The sequence below is a fragment of the Somniosus microcephalus genome, chromosome 7 (assembly GCF_052327205.1).
Source record: "Somniosus microcephalus isolate GS21.2 chromosome 7, FLI_Smic_1.0, whole genome shotgun sequence".
NCBI lineage: Eukaryota > Metazoa > Chordata > Chondrichthyes > Squaliformes > Somniosidae > Somniosus > Somniosus microcephalus.
In genome coordinates this window covers 162,079,751-162,096,419 of record NC_140993.1, presented here as the reverse complement: position 1 = coordinate 162,096,419, position 16,669 = coordinate 162,079,751, and the positions used below count along the sequence as shown (strand labels likewise).

Genomic DNA, 16,669 nt, shown 5'->3' with positions numbered 1-16,669 from the left:
ATTCAAGGCAAGGGGAGGTGGAAATGGGACAGGTTAAGGAACAAAGGATGGCTCTAGATGGGGTGTGAATTGCGCTGGCAGAATGAAGGACAGCTGAAGGGAGGGAAGAAAAAACAAAAAGTGAGGATAAAAAAAGAAGAAAATATATATATGTGATAGGGGCCGAGGTTATGATCTGAAATTGTTGAACTTTATGTTGAGTCCAGAGGGCTGTAGAGTACCTAATTGAAAGATGAGGTGCTGTTCCTCGAGCTTAGGCTGAGCTTCCGTGGAACAATGCAAGAGGCCGAGGACGGTAAGGTCTGAGTGGGAATGGGGCGGTGAATTAAAGTGACAGGCCACCAGGAACTCGGGGTCCCCCTTACGGACTTAACGGAGGTGTTCCGCAAAGCGGTCACCCAATCTGCGTTTGGTCTCCCCAATGTAGAGGAGACCACATCGTGAGCAGCGAATACAGTATATTAAATTGCAAGAAGTACAAGTAAATTGCTGTTTCACCTGGAAGGGGTGTTTGGGGCCCTGGACAGTGGGAAGGGGGGAGGTATAAGGGCATGTGTTGCATCTCCTGCCTATGTCTTCCAGCTTCAAATACACCGTACAAAATGTAGGTATTATTCAGTAATATTTTTGCTAGACGGTAATTTTTTTTTACCCACATGAGAAAATCTACTAGAGCCTGGTTACTGTTTGAAATACAGGTTGGAATGCTGCCCTGAATCCGTAATCAAAGCTGCATCATCAAAGGTTCCAGCAAGAGCCTGAATCCAGTTTCTGGTAACTGAGCACTGTATCTCGTGTCGAACATACAATAAGTTCACAGAGTAGTGTATATTACGTTGCAATGAATGTGGCAATTGAAGAGAAGCTGGGCACAAGATGTTTGAAAGTGGGTCTTAGGAAGTAATATGCTTTTTTCACTTGTTCCAAACAAAGTGGTGAGAATTGATGAAAGTAGATTAAACCAAGCTCAAGCAGCTACCTGGCCCATCTAAGGATTAACAAAATAAATTGCAAGCCAGACACTTTGATAAGAGTACTAGTGTGAGACTTTCCTGTACTGATCTTCTATCCCTAGATGTTGATTGATAGATGTTAACTGCAGCACAACTGTATTTGGAAAAGAAACAAAGGAAACCTGTAGTAGCATAAAAAGCATAAAAAGAATTCAAAATCACATTACTTTATCAACAAGGATCATTTTTGGCTATTCATCTAGTCATTAGTATTTCTGTCATTAGTAATTTACTAATCAATATATCTTACTGATTTATTGCTTTTTAGATGAGTGGACTTCTTGAAGACCATTCAAGGATTTCTGTTTCACAACCCCATTTTATATAAAATACAACAAGTAACTTCCAATATACTAATAAATTTAAGTGGCTGTTTTTTCTAATCTACTGCCAGCAGTCTTTATCCACCTTCATGGCCATTATGGAACATTGCATTTAGGTGATGTAGATGCTTCATATACCCAGCTAGTAAGACAATTTTTATTATTTAAAAATAATTTGAAACGCATTTTAAAATAATTTTACAATTACTTGTGCTTATATAGCAACTTTAACATAAGAAAAGAGGGGATCTAACACCAAATGGGAAGTAGAACCAAGGAGGTGACAGTATGCAGAGTCCATAAAATAGTTTTTGAGGAGGTTTTAAAGGGGTGAGAGATGTGACACAACAAAGGGATTTAGGAAGGCAATACCAGAGTGTAGGAGCATGATAATTGAAGATCCTGTCCTGTTGGTGAAATAGAGAAGAGGTCTAAAGAGCAGAGGTTTCAAGTTCGGCCGTAGGGCTGGAGGAGGCTGCAGAAGTAGGTGAAGCAAGGCCAATATGGACTTATGCTTTGCTATCGTATAGATTCCATGAGTAGGGCCCCTGCAGGAATTTAATCCTAGAGCATTATGTTAGAGAGGCAATGGTGATCGAATTAATAAATCTCCAAGACCCTCAGTGTTGTTTTTCAGTTTCCCCATTTTCTTAATTTTTCTTGGATGGACCTCTCATTGTCTTGGCTTAAACTTGAGGTCATCCAAAACTCTGCTGCCCGTGTCCTAACTCGTACTAAGTCCTGTTCACCCATCACCCCTGTGCTCGCTGACCTACAATGGCTCCCGGTTAAGCAATGCCTCAATTTAAAAATTCTCATCCTTGTTTTCAAATCCCTCCATGGCCTCGCCCCTCCATATCTCTGTAATCTCCTCCAGCCCTACAACCAATGACAACAACTTGCATTTATATAGCGCCTTTAACATAGTAAAACGTCCTAAGGCACTTCACAGGAGTGTTATGAGAAAAAAAAAATTGACACAGAGCCAGATAAGAAATTAGGGCAGATGACCAAAAGTTTGGTCAAAGAGCATCTTAAAGGAGGAAAGAGAGGCAGAGAGGTTTAGGGGGAGAGTTCCAGAGCTTAGGGCCTAGGCAGCTGAAGGCACGGCCACCGATGGCTGAGCGATTATAATCAGGGATGTTCAAGAGGGCAGAATTTGAGGAGTGCAGATATCTCGGGGGGGGGGTTGTGGGGCTGAAGGAAATTACAGAGATAGGGAGGGGCGAGGCCATGGAGGGATTTGTAAACAAGGATGAGAATTTTGAAATCAAGGTGTTGCTTAACCGGGATTCAATGTAGATCAGCGAGCACAGGGGTGATGGATGAACAGAACTTGGTGTGAGTTAGGACACGGGCAGCCGAGTTTTGGATGACCTCAGGTTTACGTAGGGTGGAATGTGGGAGGCCGGCCAGGAGTGCATTGGAATAGTCAAGTCTAGAGGTAACAAAGGCACGGATATCTGCGCTCCGAGATACCTGTGCTCCTCCAATTCTGGACTTTTGCACATCCCCTATTTTAATCACGCCACCATGTTAGCCTAACATCTGTGGTTGGTAAAATGTTAGAGTCCATTATTAAGGAGACAGTAACGGGACATTTGGATAAACATAATTTAATAGGACAAACTCAGCATGGTTTCATGAAGGGGAAGTCATGTTTGACAAATTTACTTGAGTTTTTTGAGGAAGTAACATACAGGGTGGATAAAGGGGAACCAGTGGACGTAGTGTATTTAGACTTCCAAAAGGCATTTGACAAGGTGCCACACAAAAGATTATTGCTCAAGATAAAAATCACGGGATTGGGGTAATATTCTGGAGTGGGTGGAGGATTGGCTCTCTAACAGAAAGCAGAGAGTTGGGATAAATGGTTCGTTCTCAGATTGGCAACCAGTAACTAGTGGTGTTCCGCAGGGGTCAGTGCTGGGTCCCCAACTCTTTACAATCTATATTACGATTTGGAGAAGGGGACTGAGTGTAACATATCAAAGTTTGCAGATGATACAAAGATGGGAGGGAAAGTAGTGAGTGAGGAGGACATAAAAAACCTGCAAAGGGACATAGACAGGCTAAGTAAGTGGGCAGAGATTTGGCAGATGGAATACAATACTGGAAAGTGTGAGGTTATGCACTTTGGCAGGAAAAATCATAGAGCAAGTTATTATCTTAATGGCAAGAAACTGCAAAGTACTGTAGTACAAAGGGATCTGGGGGTCCTGGTGCACGAAACTCAAAAAGTTAGTATGCAGGTGCAGCAAGTGATCAAGAAGGCCAATGGAATGTTGGCTTTTATTGCTAGGGGGATGGAATATAAAAACAGGGAGGTATTGCTGCAGTTGTACAAGGTATTGGTGAGACCGCACCTGGAATACTGCATACAGTTTTGGTGTCCATACTTAAGAAAAGACATACTTGCTCTCGAGTCAGTACAAAGAAGGTTCACTCGGTTAATCCCGGGGATGAGGGGGTGGTCTTATGAGGAGAGGTTGAGTAGATTGGGACTCTACTCATTGGAGTTCAGAAGAATGAGAGGCGATCTTATTGAAACATATAAGATTGTGAAGGGGCTTGATCGGGTGGATGCGGTGAGGATGTTCCCAATGAAGGGTGAAACTAGAACTAGGGGGCATAATCTTAAAATAAGGGGCTGCTCTTTCAAAACTGAGATGAGGAGAAACTTCTTCACTCAGAGGGTGGTAGGTTTGTGGAATTTGCTGCCCCAGAAAGCTGTGGAAGCTACATCATTAAATAAATTTAAAACAGAAATAGATCGTTTCCTACAAGTAAAGGGAATTAAGGGTTACAGGGAGCGGGCAGGAAATTGGACATGAGTCTAGGTTCGGAATGGTCATGGCCCTGTGGGTAGTGGAGTGGGCGCAGGGGCCGTGTAGCCTGGTTCTGCTCCTACTGTGTTCTAATTCTGTGTTAGATTTCAGGAGATGGCTTTATTCCTGTTCCTGGCTGGGGTGGAGATCGCCTTTACAGAAGGTAAGTACTGTAGAAAATATAGGGACAGAGTGATCTCCTGGAAGAATTTCGATCGCCTAGATGGGTCGGAGAGGAATTTCCCAGATTTTTTTCTCCCAAATTGGCCATTGGGTCTTTTATCTGGTTTTTCGCCTCTCCCGGGAGATCACATGGGTTCGGGTAGATGCAGAGTGATAGAAGATTTGAGGTTAGGATCAGATCAGCCATGATCTTATTGAATGGTGGAGCAGGCTCGAGGGGCCGATTGGCCTACTCCTGCTCCTATTTCTTATGTTCAGCTGCCAAGGCCCTAAGCTCTGGAATTCGCTCTCTAAACCTCTCCGCCACTCTACCTCTCTTTCCTCCTTTAAGACGCTCCTTAAAACCTAGCTCTCATCTGCCCTAATATCTCCTTGTGTGGCTCAATGTCAAATAATATTTTATAATGCACCTGTGAAGCACTTTGGGATGTTATACTACGTTAAAGGTGCTATAGTTGTTGTTAGCGATTTGCACATTCTTTTATGTTTCTATTGTCTTTCATTCCATTACTGATATGATTTTTTATATTATCTAACAATATCCTGCCTGCTTTTAAGCAGGTTTGAGGGTGTTTAAGCCATTAACTTTCTCTCTTTGATTAGAGTATCTGTTGCTTGTTTGTTCTCCCCCCCGCCCCCACCCCCACCACCCAGTCTACAAAATGCTTGTTTATCTTTGTTTTTAGTTCTGAGGGAAAGTTCTACCCAAAACATCAACCTGTTTCTTTTTAGAGATGCACACAAACCTATTGTGTAATTCCAGCATTTTCTGCTTTTGTTTTAGATTTCCAGCCATGGCAGTATTTCATAGAATCATAGAAGGTTACAGCACAGAAGGGTGTCATTTGGCCAATTGTGTCTGTGTACATTCCAAAACTAATCCTAACCAGATCTCGGTGATCTGTCACCAATGGTAACAATTGTTTCCTTTTTTGACTGATGTTAATTCATGAGTCGATTAATTTGGTAGTAAATGTGATTGTGATGCTGAGTATCTTTGCATGTCAAACTATGAAGCACTGATTTTCACATGCAACATATATTGAAGATGATATCGTGGAGATCAAAAAATCAGTAACTAACCATCATCAAGACTCAACAACAATGACAGCTGGTATTTATATAGCGCCTATAATTTAACATATGACTGTTGCAATGGATTCCATGGAGGAGAAATAGATGCCAAGCAGTAGTAGAAGAGTTAGGAGAGGTGCTTGAAAATACAGTATTGCCAACTCTCACGAATCCATCACGAGAGACGTGATTTCAGAGTGAAATATAGCATCGCGTGCGATCTCACGATGGAACACCTAAATCTTGGGATTTTTAAAAATACGCAGATTTGCACATGCACAAAAAAATGTGATTTGTGCATGCACAAAAAAAAGCAGGTTCAGAGGGCTTTCCATATCATCCATAACAAACAATCGACCAAGCGAGCCAACTCCTCCCTCCGAGTGGAGGGAGCCGCACTCAGCTTCCTCCCCTTCGACCCCGGCTGATGACAGCGCCGTGGTCCCTGTTGCGTTGATTGGCTCCGTGACCTTGGTCCCCACCCTCTTCCTTCTCGCGAATGCCAAGAGATCTCACGATATCTTGCGCCTCTTGCAGGGTTGCCATGGTAACGGAGAGGCAGCATGAAGCGGCTGGAGCACGAGGCGGGGGAGCAAAGGAGACGAACAGAAGAACTCTATCGTGAAATGTATTTTATGGTCAGAGTGGAGCTTATCTTTTTCTGGAACCATGTCAAGTATTGAAGCCTTAAAGTAATCCGGTTTATGGAGAGTACAGTACTATGAAGAGACCAGCAGGCCCTGACCCCAGCCGCACTGAATGCTGAGCCTTATGGGGTAGAAGCCCACATCGTGGGTACTGTAATGTGCTGTCATGTACTAACTTCAAATAAATTAGAGGTTTTCTCACGCCAGGTTAAAGTGGAATCTAATAAAGGGTTTTCAAAATTATGAACTGTTTTGAGAGGGTAAATAGTGAAAGATTGATTGGTGAATTGGTAACAATGGTAATTTTTAGTATCAAAGACAAAGTTAGAAATGTTTTCACACAGGGTTGTTCGAACATAAGGTGCTTTACCACAAGTGGTTATTGCAATAGATACTGTAACATTACTTAGAAAGAAATTAGATAAGTATTTGAAAAGGAATGAATACAAAATCATATGGGTAAAGGAAATGAGATTAGGATAGGTCTAGTTGAAAGGTTAGCACCATAATATGGCACATCGGAGCAAATAGTCTCCATCACTGCTATCATTTCTATGACTTAATTGATTTTATAGTTCAAATTAAAGTTAGATGGACAGGTTAGGGTTCTGGAGGGATGAGCGTTTAAGGGCTGAATACCTTTGGTTGGCAGGGTCTGCATTGTGTGGTGGTTGCATTGGGCACTAGGTGAGAGGTGGTGATAACGGGTAGGATTTTTAAAGAGTTTTTTGTAAAGCATTTTTAGATGTAGTAATATAGTTTTAGTAAAGAGCTGTGACCTGTTAGAAATTAAATACAGCCACGAATGTGGTTTATAAACGAGCTGTCAATCTATATTTGTTTATATTTGAAAAAATAGCAACTCATGATTTCTTACCAAACCTCATGATTTTTAAGAGTTTGTCTCATGATTTATAAGATGATGGGGTTGGCATTACTGAAGATATGCTCCACGATAGGTGTTGAGATAAGAACATAAGAACATAAGAAGTAGGAGCAGGAGTAGGCCATACGGCCCCTCGGGCCTGCTCCGCCATTCAATAGGATCATGGCTGATCCGAATCTAGACTCCCGTCCACTTCCCTGCCATCTCCCCGTAACCCCTAATTCCCTTATCTGCTAGGAAACTGTCTATCTCCATTTTAAATTTATTTAATGTTGCAGCTTCCACAGCTCTCTGGGGTAGCAAATTCCATAGATTTACTACCCTCTGAGTGAAGAAGTTTCTCCTCATCTCAGTTTTGAAAGGGCAGCCCCTTATTCTAAGATTATACCCCCTAGTTCTAGTCTCACCCATCAGTGGAAACATCCTCACCGCATCCACCCGATCAAGCCCCCTCACAATCTTATATGTTTCGATAAGATCGCCTCTCATTCTTCTGAACTTCAATGAGTAGAGTCCCAACCTACTCAACCTTTCCTCATATGTCAACCCCCTCATCTCCGGAATCAACCGAGTGAACCTTCTCTGAACCGCCTCGAAAGCAAGTATATCTTTTCTGAAATATGGAAACCAAAACTGCACGCAGTATTCCAGGTGTGGCCTCACCAATACCCCGTATAACTGAAGCAAGACTTCCCTGTTTTTATACTCCATCCCCCTTGCAATAAAAGCCAAGATTTCATTGGCCTTCCTGATCACCTGCTGCACCTGCATACTAACTTTTTGTGTTTCATGCACCAGGACCCCCAGATCCCTTTGTACTGTAGCACTTTGCAGTTTCTCTCCATTTAGATAATAACTTGCTCTTTGATTTTTTCTGCCAAAGTGCCTAACCTCACACTTTCCAACATTATATTGCATCTGCCAAATCTCTGCCCACTCACTTAGCCTGTCTATGTCCTTTTGCAGGTTTTTTATGTCCTCCTCACTCACTGCTTTCCCTCCCATCTTTGTATCGTCAGCAAACTTGGATATGTTGCACTCGGTCCCTTCCTCCAAATCGTTAATATAGATTGTAAAGAGTTGGGGTCCCAGCACTGACCCCTGCGGAACACCACTGGTTACTGATTGTCAGCCCGAGAATGAACCATTTATCCCAACTCTTTGTTTTCTGTTAGATAGCCAATACTCCACCCATGCCAGTATATTACCCCCAATCCCGTGATTTTTTACCTTGATCAGTAATCTTTTGTGTGGAACCTTGTCAAATGCCTTTTGGAAGTCCAAATACACTACATCCACTGGTTCCCCTTTATCCACCCTGTATATTACGTCCTCAAAGAATTCGAGCAAATTTGTCAAACATGACTTCCCCTTCATAAAACCATGCTGACTCTGTCCTATTAAATTATGTTTATCCAAATGCTCTGTTACTGTTTCCTTAATAATGGACTCCAACATTTTGCCAACCACAGATGTTAGGCTAACTGGTCTATAGTTTCCGGCTTTTTGTCTACTTCCCTTCTTAAATAAGGGTGTTACATTAGCAGTTTTCCAATCTGCCAGGACCTTTCCTGAGTCCAGGGAGTTTTGGAAAATAACCACCAATGCATCCACAATCCCTACCGCCACTTCTCTCAAGACCCTAGGATGCAGGCCATCAGGTCCGGGGGATTTATCCGCCTTAAGTCCCATTATTTTACTGAGTACCATCTCCTTAGTGATTTTAATCGTGTTTAGCTCCTCCCCCCCCCCCCCATTGCCCCCTGTTTGTTCAGTGTTGGGATATTTTTAGTGTCCTCTACTGTAAAGACTGATACAAAATATTTGTTCAGCGTCTTTGCCATCTCCATGTTCCCCACCACTAGTTTCCCGGTCCCATCCTCTAAGGGACCAACGTTCACTTTAGCCACCCTTTTTCTTTTTATATAGCTGTAGAAACTCTTGCTATCTGTTTTTATATTTTTTGCTAGTTTACTTTCATAATCTATCTTCCCTTTCTTAATTAATCTTTTAGTTATTGTTTGCTGGCTTTTAAATGCTTCCCAATCTTCTATCCTCCCACTAGATTTGGCTACTTTATATGCCCTTGTTTTCAGTCAGATACTATCCTTTATTACTTTACTAAGCCACGGATGGCTGTCTTTTCTTTTACTCCTCTTTTTCCTCAGTGGAATATATTTATCTTGAAAGATGTGAAATATCTCCTTGAATGTAGACCACTGCTCTTGTACCGTCTTACACTTTAATCTGTTTTCCCAGTCCACTTTAGTCAATTCTACTCTCATACCTTCATAGTCTCCTTTATTTAAGCTCAGTACGCTGGTTTGAGATCCAACTCTCTCACCCTCAAACTGAATTTGGAATTCAACCATATTATGGTCACTCATTCCAAGGGATCCTTTACTGGGACATTTTTTATTAATCCTGTCTCATTACACAGGACCAGATCTAAGATTGCCTGCCCCCTGGTTGGTTCAGTTACATACTGCTCAAGGAACCCATCCCTAATACACTCTACGAACTCTTCCTCAAGGCTGCCATGCCCAATTTGATTAGTCCAGTCAATATGAAAGTTAAAATCCCCCATGAGTATAGCTGTTCCCTTATTACAAGCCCCAACTATTTCCTGATTTATACAGCGACCAACAGAGTTGCAACTGTTAGGAGGCCTATAGACTACGCCCACTAGTGACTTTTTCCCCTTATTATTCCTTATCTCCACCCAAACTGTTTCACTATCCTGATCCTTTGACCCAATATCATTTCTGACTATTGCAGTGATTCCATCCTTGATTAACATAGCAACCCCACCTCCCTTTCCTTCCTGTCTGTCCTTCCTAATTGTCAAATACCCTTGTATGTTTAGTTCCCAGTCATGATCATCTTGCAGCCATGTTTCCGTAATGGCCACCAGATCATACCCATGTGTAGTTATTTGTACCGTCAACTCGTCTATTTTGTTATGAATGCTGCGTGCATTCAGATAAAGAACTTTCAAATATGTTTTCTGACAATTTATTCCTGCTTTTACCCCCTTTACTACTTTACCATTATACATTCTGTCCCTTCCTGACACGCTCTGGTTTTTAATTCCCCCACTGCTACCTTGCTCTATTGCCTTCTCCGCTGTCATTTTTATTTTTCGCTCTCTTAAACCCCCCCCCCCACTAATTAGTTTAAAGCCCTCTCTACAGCCCTAGTTATTCAATTCGCCAGGACTCTAGTCCCAGCACTGGCCAAATGAAGTCTGTCCCAACGGAACAGCTCTCTCCTGTCCCAGTACTGATGCCAGTGTCCCAAGAAGCAAAACCCATTTCTCACACACCAGTCTTTGAGCCACGCATTTAACTCTCTAATTTTATTTACCCTAGCCAAATTTGCACGTGGCTCAGGTAGTAATCCAGTGATTATTACCCTTGTGGTTCTGCTTTTTAATTTGGCCCCTAGCTGCTCAAACTCCCTCAGCAGAACCTCTTTCCTTGTCCTATCTATGTCGTTGGTACCAACATGGACCACGACAACTGGATCCTCCCCCTCCCACTCCAAGTTTCTCTCCAGCCCAGAGGAGATGTCCTTAACCCTGGCACTGGGCAGGCAACACAGCCTTCGGGACTCTCGCTCTCGGCTGCAAAGAACCCTATCTATCCCCCTAACGATACTATCCCCTACCACTACAACATTTCTTTTATCTCCCCCCACTTGAATGGCCTCCCGCTCCATGGTGCTGTGGCCAGGTTGCTCATCCTCCCCGCAGTCCCCGTTCCCATCCTCACAGGGAGTAAGAGCCTCAAACCTGTTGGACAAGAGCAAGGGCTGCGGCTCCTCCAACACTACCTCTTGGATCCCCGTACCTGCCTCACTTCTAGTCACACCATCCTGACCCTGGCCACGGACTACATCTGAATTAATTAATCTAATTGGTGTGACTACTTCCTGGAACACAGAGTCCAGGTAACTCTCCCCCTCCCTGATGTGCCTCAGTGTTTGAAGCTCGGACTCCAGCTCATCAACACGGAGCCGGAATTCCTCGAGCAGCCAACACTTACTGCAAATGTGATCACCGTGATCATCAATGGTGGCCACCAGCTCCCACATATTGCAGCAGCAACACATCACCTGATCTCCCATTCTATGTAATTAATTAAATTTATTAATGTTATTTTTAAATACCCACTGCCCCGATTCTAGATGATGAATATCGCACCTTAGAAACTATAAACCAGAGTTTAAGCTTAAAAAGAGACAAATACTCACCAACCAATCACTTACCTGCTTTCTGGTGACATCACACTTTGATTTCTTTTTACCTCTCTCCTTCCCTCTGTGTTCCGAGTTCGGAGACTGGTACGCCTTACCTGGGTCTCGGGAGCCTTTTGTAGCCCCGCTCTGCCGCTGAAACACCCGCCGACGCTTTGAGGCCTTACCTGGGTCTCGGGAGCCTTTTGTAGCCCCGCTCTGCTGCTGAAACACCCGCCGACGCTCTGAGGCCTTACCTGGGTCTCGGGAGCCTTTTGTAGCCCCGCTCTGCCGCTGAAACACCCGCCGACGCTCTGAGGCCTTACCTGGGTCTCGGGAGCCTTTTGTAGCCCCGCTCTGCTGCTGAAACACCCGCCGACGCTCTGAGGCCTTACCTGGGACTCGGGAGCCTTTTGTAGCCCCGCTCTGCCGCTGAAACACCCGCCGACGCTCTGAGGCCTTACCTGGGTCTCGGGAGCCTTTTGTAGCCCCGCTCTGCCGCTGAAGCACCCGCCGGCGCTCTGACTTTGGTAGAGAGGAAGAGAGGCAGAAGGGTTTAGGAAGACCGTTCTAAAGAGTGGGTCTAGATGACTGAAAGCTCTTCCCAATGAGGGAAGGGAGGGATAGTCAGGAAGCCAAATTTGAAAGGCCGGAGGGCACGGGCTAGGACATGGGGATGGAGGAGATTGCTGGTGCAGGGTGGGACAAGGCCATGGAGGAGCTTGTAAATAAGGACAAGAAGTGCATTGAAAAATGGGGGGTAGTGGAGTTTGGTTAGGACACAGCTGATGAGAGAGAGGGAGGTGGTGTGGAACAGTTGGGTGGAGCTTGGGAGCCGTGCGAGGAGAGTATCGGAGAATTCAGGTAATGAAGATTTGGATAAGGATTTCAGCGATGGGTGAGTGAGGTTACAGAGGTAGAAGTAAGTGTTCCTGGTAATGGATAGGATATGGGGTGTTAAACTCAGCTCAGGGTCAAACAGACACAAAAATTAATCAGTTTTGGAATTCATACTGTGCGAGCAGCCAAAACAGGGATGGAATTGGGGTAAGGATACATAGTTTTTGGTGGAAACTGAAAAAGATGGCTTTAGTCTTGCCAATGTTAAGTTGGAGAAAGTTCAAAGTCATTCGTGAGTTATTGTCAGACAGTTAGACAGCACAAGAATAGTTCTGGAGTCGATGATGGTGGAAGGATTGAGCTGGCTATTATCAGGATACATATGGAAGCTAACTTTATGCCTACATATAATGTTGTTTAGAGGCAACATATAGACAAGAAATTTGAGGGAATCCAGGATGGAAGCTTGGGGTACTCATGAGTCACAGTGCAGAGGTGGGAGGAGAAGCCATTGCAGAAGATGTGCTGGCTACAATGTGACAGCTGGGTTAGGAACCCAGCATGGGCGATGCAATGGAGGTGGAGTATAAAGGAACATTGATGGAGGAGAATGGAGTGGTTGAACACAGCAAAGTAATTAAAGAGAAATGACTTGCCACGGCCATAATCACAGTTACTAGCTGTCACATTGCCACAGCAACTGCAACTCTGTATGTGGTGAGACTAAATAGCCAGACATCAGTACATAAATGTTTGACTAGAGCATTTATACAAAATCCCCAGTTTTCCAAGTCCCTGTTAGCAGTGTCTGGCTTTGCATGAAGGGGAGAGGTCATAAAATTTGGCATGCAACCTTGTGTACCTGATTATCAGTGCACCTGATAATGCATAGTTAGTTTGGAGGCATTTTTGTGACATGTCCAGGCCTCACTAAATAAGGAAATTGGTCTAATTCTGCCTGTCACAAGTTTGGGCTAGGTACCACCTAAAACATTAGAATCAACCATAAAAGACCTGCTTAGTGAAGCCTCTTAAAGCAGTTTGCTATTGTTAAAGCTGCATTTTTTTTTGTTGCTTGGAAGAATTTACGAAGATTTGTTTTAGTTCCTGGGTTTTGTCTTTTTGCATAATTATTCCTTTTGCTATGCTGTATGTCCATTTAAAATGGCAAAAAGCTGCAGTAGTACAAATACACCTAAGAAGATTGGGAGGAGAGGGTTCTCTGTGTCAACTCCTGTATTGTTGCATGATCTAGATAAGGAGGACCACTTCATGATGGGATATCATTTGCATGTGTAAAGATACCTCAAGCACTATGCATACATGTATCACTACCACAGGTCTCATGTGCAGAGCAGCTGTGGCTCAGTTGGTAGCACTCTTTCCTCTGAGTCAGAAGGTTCTGGGTTCAAGTCCCACCCCAGAGACTTGAGCACAAACTCTACGCTGACTCTCCAGTCCAGTCAGAGGTGCCATCCTTCGGATGAGACTTAAACCGAGGCCGTGACTGCCCTCTCAGGTGGACATAAAAGATCCCTGGGCCACGGCACTATTTTGAAGAAGAGCAGGGGAGTTCTTCCTGGTATCCTGGCCAATATTTACCTCTCAACCAACATCACTGAAATACAAATTATCTGTAGCCATTATCACATTGCTGTTTGTGGGACCTTGCTGTTCGCAATTTGAAAGTTGTGCCTATTTGCAACACCAGATCTCTGATTGGTCCCCTTGGAGGACAAGACCAAATTTCTGATTGGTCCCCTTTGATGACAAGACACACCCAACAGTTTATCTGCAATGTGTAATTTGATCCAGAACATGGAAGACTAGTCGGAGCGCTGAGCTTTTCTTTCCAGTAATAACATATGGACGTATTCTTGTCAGTTTGAAACATATGGAAATAAATAAATGTTTCAGTATCAAATGAATCTTTACAGCTCGAGAATGAAAGTTTTATACTCTCAGAACACATTCAAGTCTTTTAATTTGTGTTGGCCCATTTCAAAGTTTTCTGTTTAAACCTAACCTATAGTAAATAGTATGTCATGATTGTGACTTTCTGTTTATCTCAGGGGACAGGTCCGTACAGGTGGGTAATGCAAAAACAGCATTGCCGGCCTGTATGAGTGTGCTGCGAGTCCAACTTGCCCAGAACAAAATGGCACAAGGCTTTCAACATAACAGATGGCATCTATTTACATTTGTCTCTCATGTCTCCACACCACCTCCTGAGTGGAAGAAAGTAAGATTTCCCAATTTGCAAGCTTTGGGCTTTTGATTTGATTTCGACCTTGCTATCAGTAGCAAACCCCTGCACCTGCTCTCCTTGTACAATCAGGCCGGAGAGCGCGAGAGGCGGCAGAGTGAGCAGGGCCCGAGCCCCGACACCACCAAACCCCAGGGTCCTCAAACACTCGCCAAGGGCGCAAGATGGGCAAGCTCGACTGGATGAGAGGGGCTTTAAACATTGGGGCCTGGGCCTGGGCCGGATTTTCTCCCTCGACTGAATTTCGCTGACTCCCACCCCAATGCAGCGGCTTACTGCTCAGGCCTGTGCCCGCCAGCCTGCCCCATAGATGGCTAGCGATGGATTGACAAGGGCCCTCCGGTGCGCATGCGTGTGACTGTGTTTAGGCCCCGCTCCCCCATACGGGCGCATGCGCAGAAGGACGCAGAAGACCGTGCAAATAATCACGGTGCAAATTGAATGCCGCGTTTCCTACATTACAACAGTGACTACACTTCAAAAGTACTGAATTGGTTGTAAAGCGCTTTGTGACATCCTGAGATTGTAAACGCAAGTTATTCTTATTCTTCGGCCTGGGCAAGCCTTCAGCACATCTGCTTCACTGTCACTGTCATCTGCCATAGCCTGACTTAAGGACAACATCAAGAACATGATCAGCTCTTCCTGTTGTTGTCAAGGTCATTGCAGCATTCAGCTTTTATGCAATTGGATCCTTCCAGGACATCCACCAGATAAACCCATTTGCTGTTCATTCCTGTATAAAGCAAGTAATTGATGCCATGTTTGCCAGAGAATCAGCTTCATCGCCTTCCTAATACAAAAGAGACACTAACTGGATAGGGTGTAGAATTCTTATTAGCTGGCAGGCTTTTCAAGAGTCCAGAGAATCATAGATGGAATCCATATGGCTACCGGGGATCCTCACAGCAACACCAATGCAGACATGACCAGGAAGGGCGCGCCCACACTACCGGCTTGCGCAGCTCCAATTTTTCTGAGTTCACCAAATGGGGATTAAAATATTTTACTTAAAAACGTCGTACTTTTCCAATATAAAATAGTGATTTTCTTTCTTGAATTCAATGGGTTTGGATGGAACAAAGCTGATTAAGCCATAGTTAACTGTTCCAACGGTTTTTGTGTAATGATGTAAATTTATTATTAATATCCTGTCACTAAATATAGATGAAATTTCTGGGGGTTTTGTGCCAACAAATAGTCGCTAGTCTTTGGGATAAACTCTTAATTAAAGTCTTTGGAAACGGGCAAATACTAATATTTTCTCGGGCTGTCTTTAAAGGAAAATGATTTGATGCAGAAAGCCGCGCCAGTCCCCACACTGCAGGCTCTTGTATGTGGATTGGAGCCCAATGTTCACATTCCTTTGGGCTGTGTTAGAATGGCGTTCGAGACACACTCGGGCTGGCCGCTGTGAGTCACTGGAGAGAGAACTGTGAGTGATCTTTCTCCCTGCTTGTTGCACTGGCATCATTGGAAACAAGTCGCAGCAAATCATCGCACAACAATCGCAGTCGATTTCAGCCTCCGACACAGGACTATCATTCGGAACGTTCTCTGTAAAACTGGAGAGGATCAACTTTTCTCATACTTGGATTTAATCCCTTGTGAGTAAGGATCAACTCTGGCGAGGTTTCCCTGGAGTCCCTTTTGTGAAGAAAAAGGATCAACTATACCTGGAAACGTGTTTTTACCTTAAAGGAATATTATTATCTTTGATTTAACTATTTTCCATTTAGGTAAAACACACGTCAGTATTACAAGAGCTGACCCGCTGTGCAGTTTCCCCCCTGTAATATTATTGGAAGTTGGAACAAGTCAGTGGCCCCGCTTGCCGCGGCGCGGTGCTGTGTTACAATGGGGAGTACATGGGTGAGTTTGCTTCTCCTGGCCGGACTGCTGTGGTTTTCGGATATTACTGAAGCGGGGTGCTCCGAATCTCACAAATGCTGTCACGGCAGGGACCACGGATGCAGCAGCACGGGTTGGAGAATGGACCGGGTTTACGGGACTTGCTACTGCGACGAAGCATGTAAAAGTACTGGCGACTGCTGTTACGATTACACCCAGACCTGTCCAGGTAAAGGAGCTCGGCAGGGCCGGGCATGCCACAACCCAAGTGATCCCGTAGTGTGTTCCTCTGAATGCGGTGAATTGTTTCTCAGTTTATTTTTATAGCTAGGTAGGTTAGCACTGTTAGTTCGTTCACTTATGTAGGAAGGGATCGAAAGGGTTGAAACAGCTCGAGCAATCTATCGCTTTCACAATCAATGCACCTGATTACATTAAATTAATGCACCTGAGATTTTTTCTATTTCTAAAATAGTGTAAAACGTAATTAGCATGTAAAATTATTTTGTAACCTCACAAATG

The 16,669-nt window shown here is 44.0% G+C and overlaps 1 protein-coding gene across 1 annotated transcript in view; it reads left to right on the top strand.

Moving 5' to 3' along the window:
* Positions 1-15,612: 15,612 nt before the first annotated feature.
* The window catches only part of sbspon (somatomedin B and thrombospondin type 1 domain containing), a 41,584-nt gene continuing 40,527 nt past the window's right edge, over positions 15,613-16,669 (top strand). Inside the window, exon 1 of the mRNA XM_085993969.1 lies at positions 15,613-16,473. Coding sequence (XP_085850095.1) covers positions 16,154-16,473 — 320 coding nt within the window. The 5' untranslated portion in view covers positions 15,613-16,153. The remainder of the gene's footprint in view (positions 16,474-16,669) is intronic.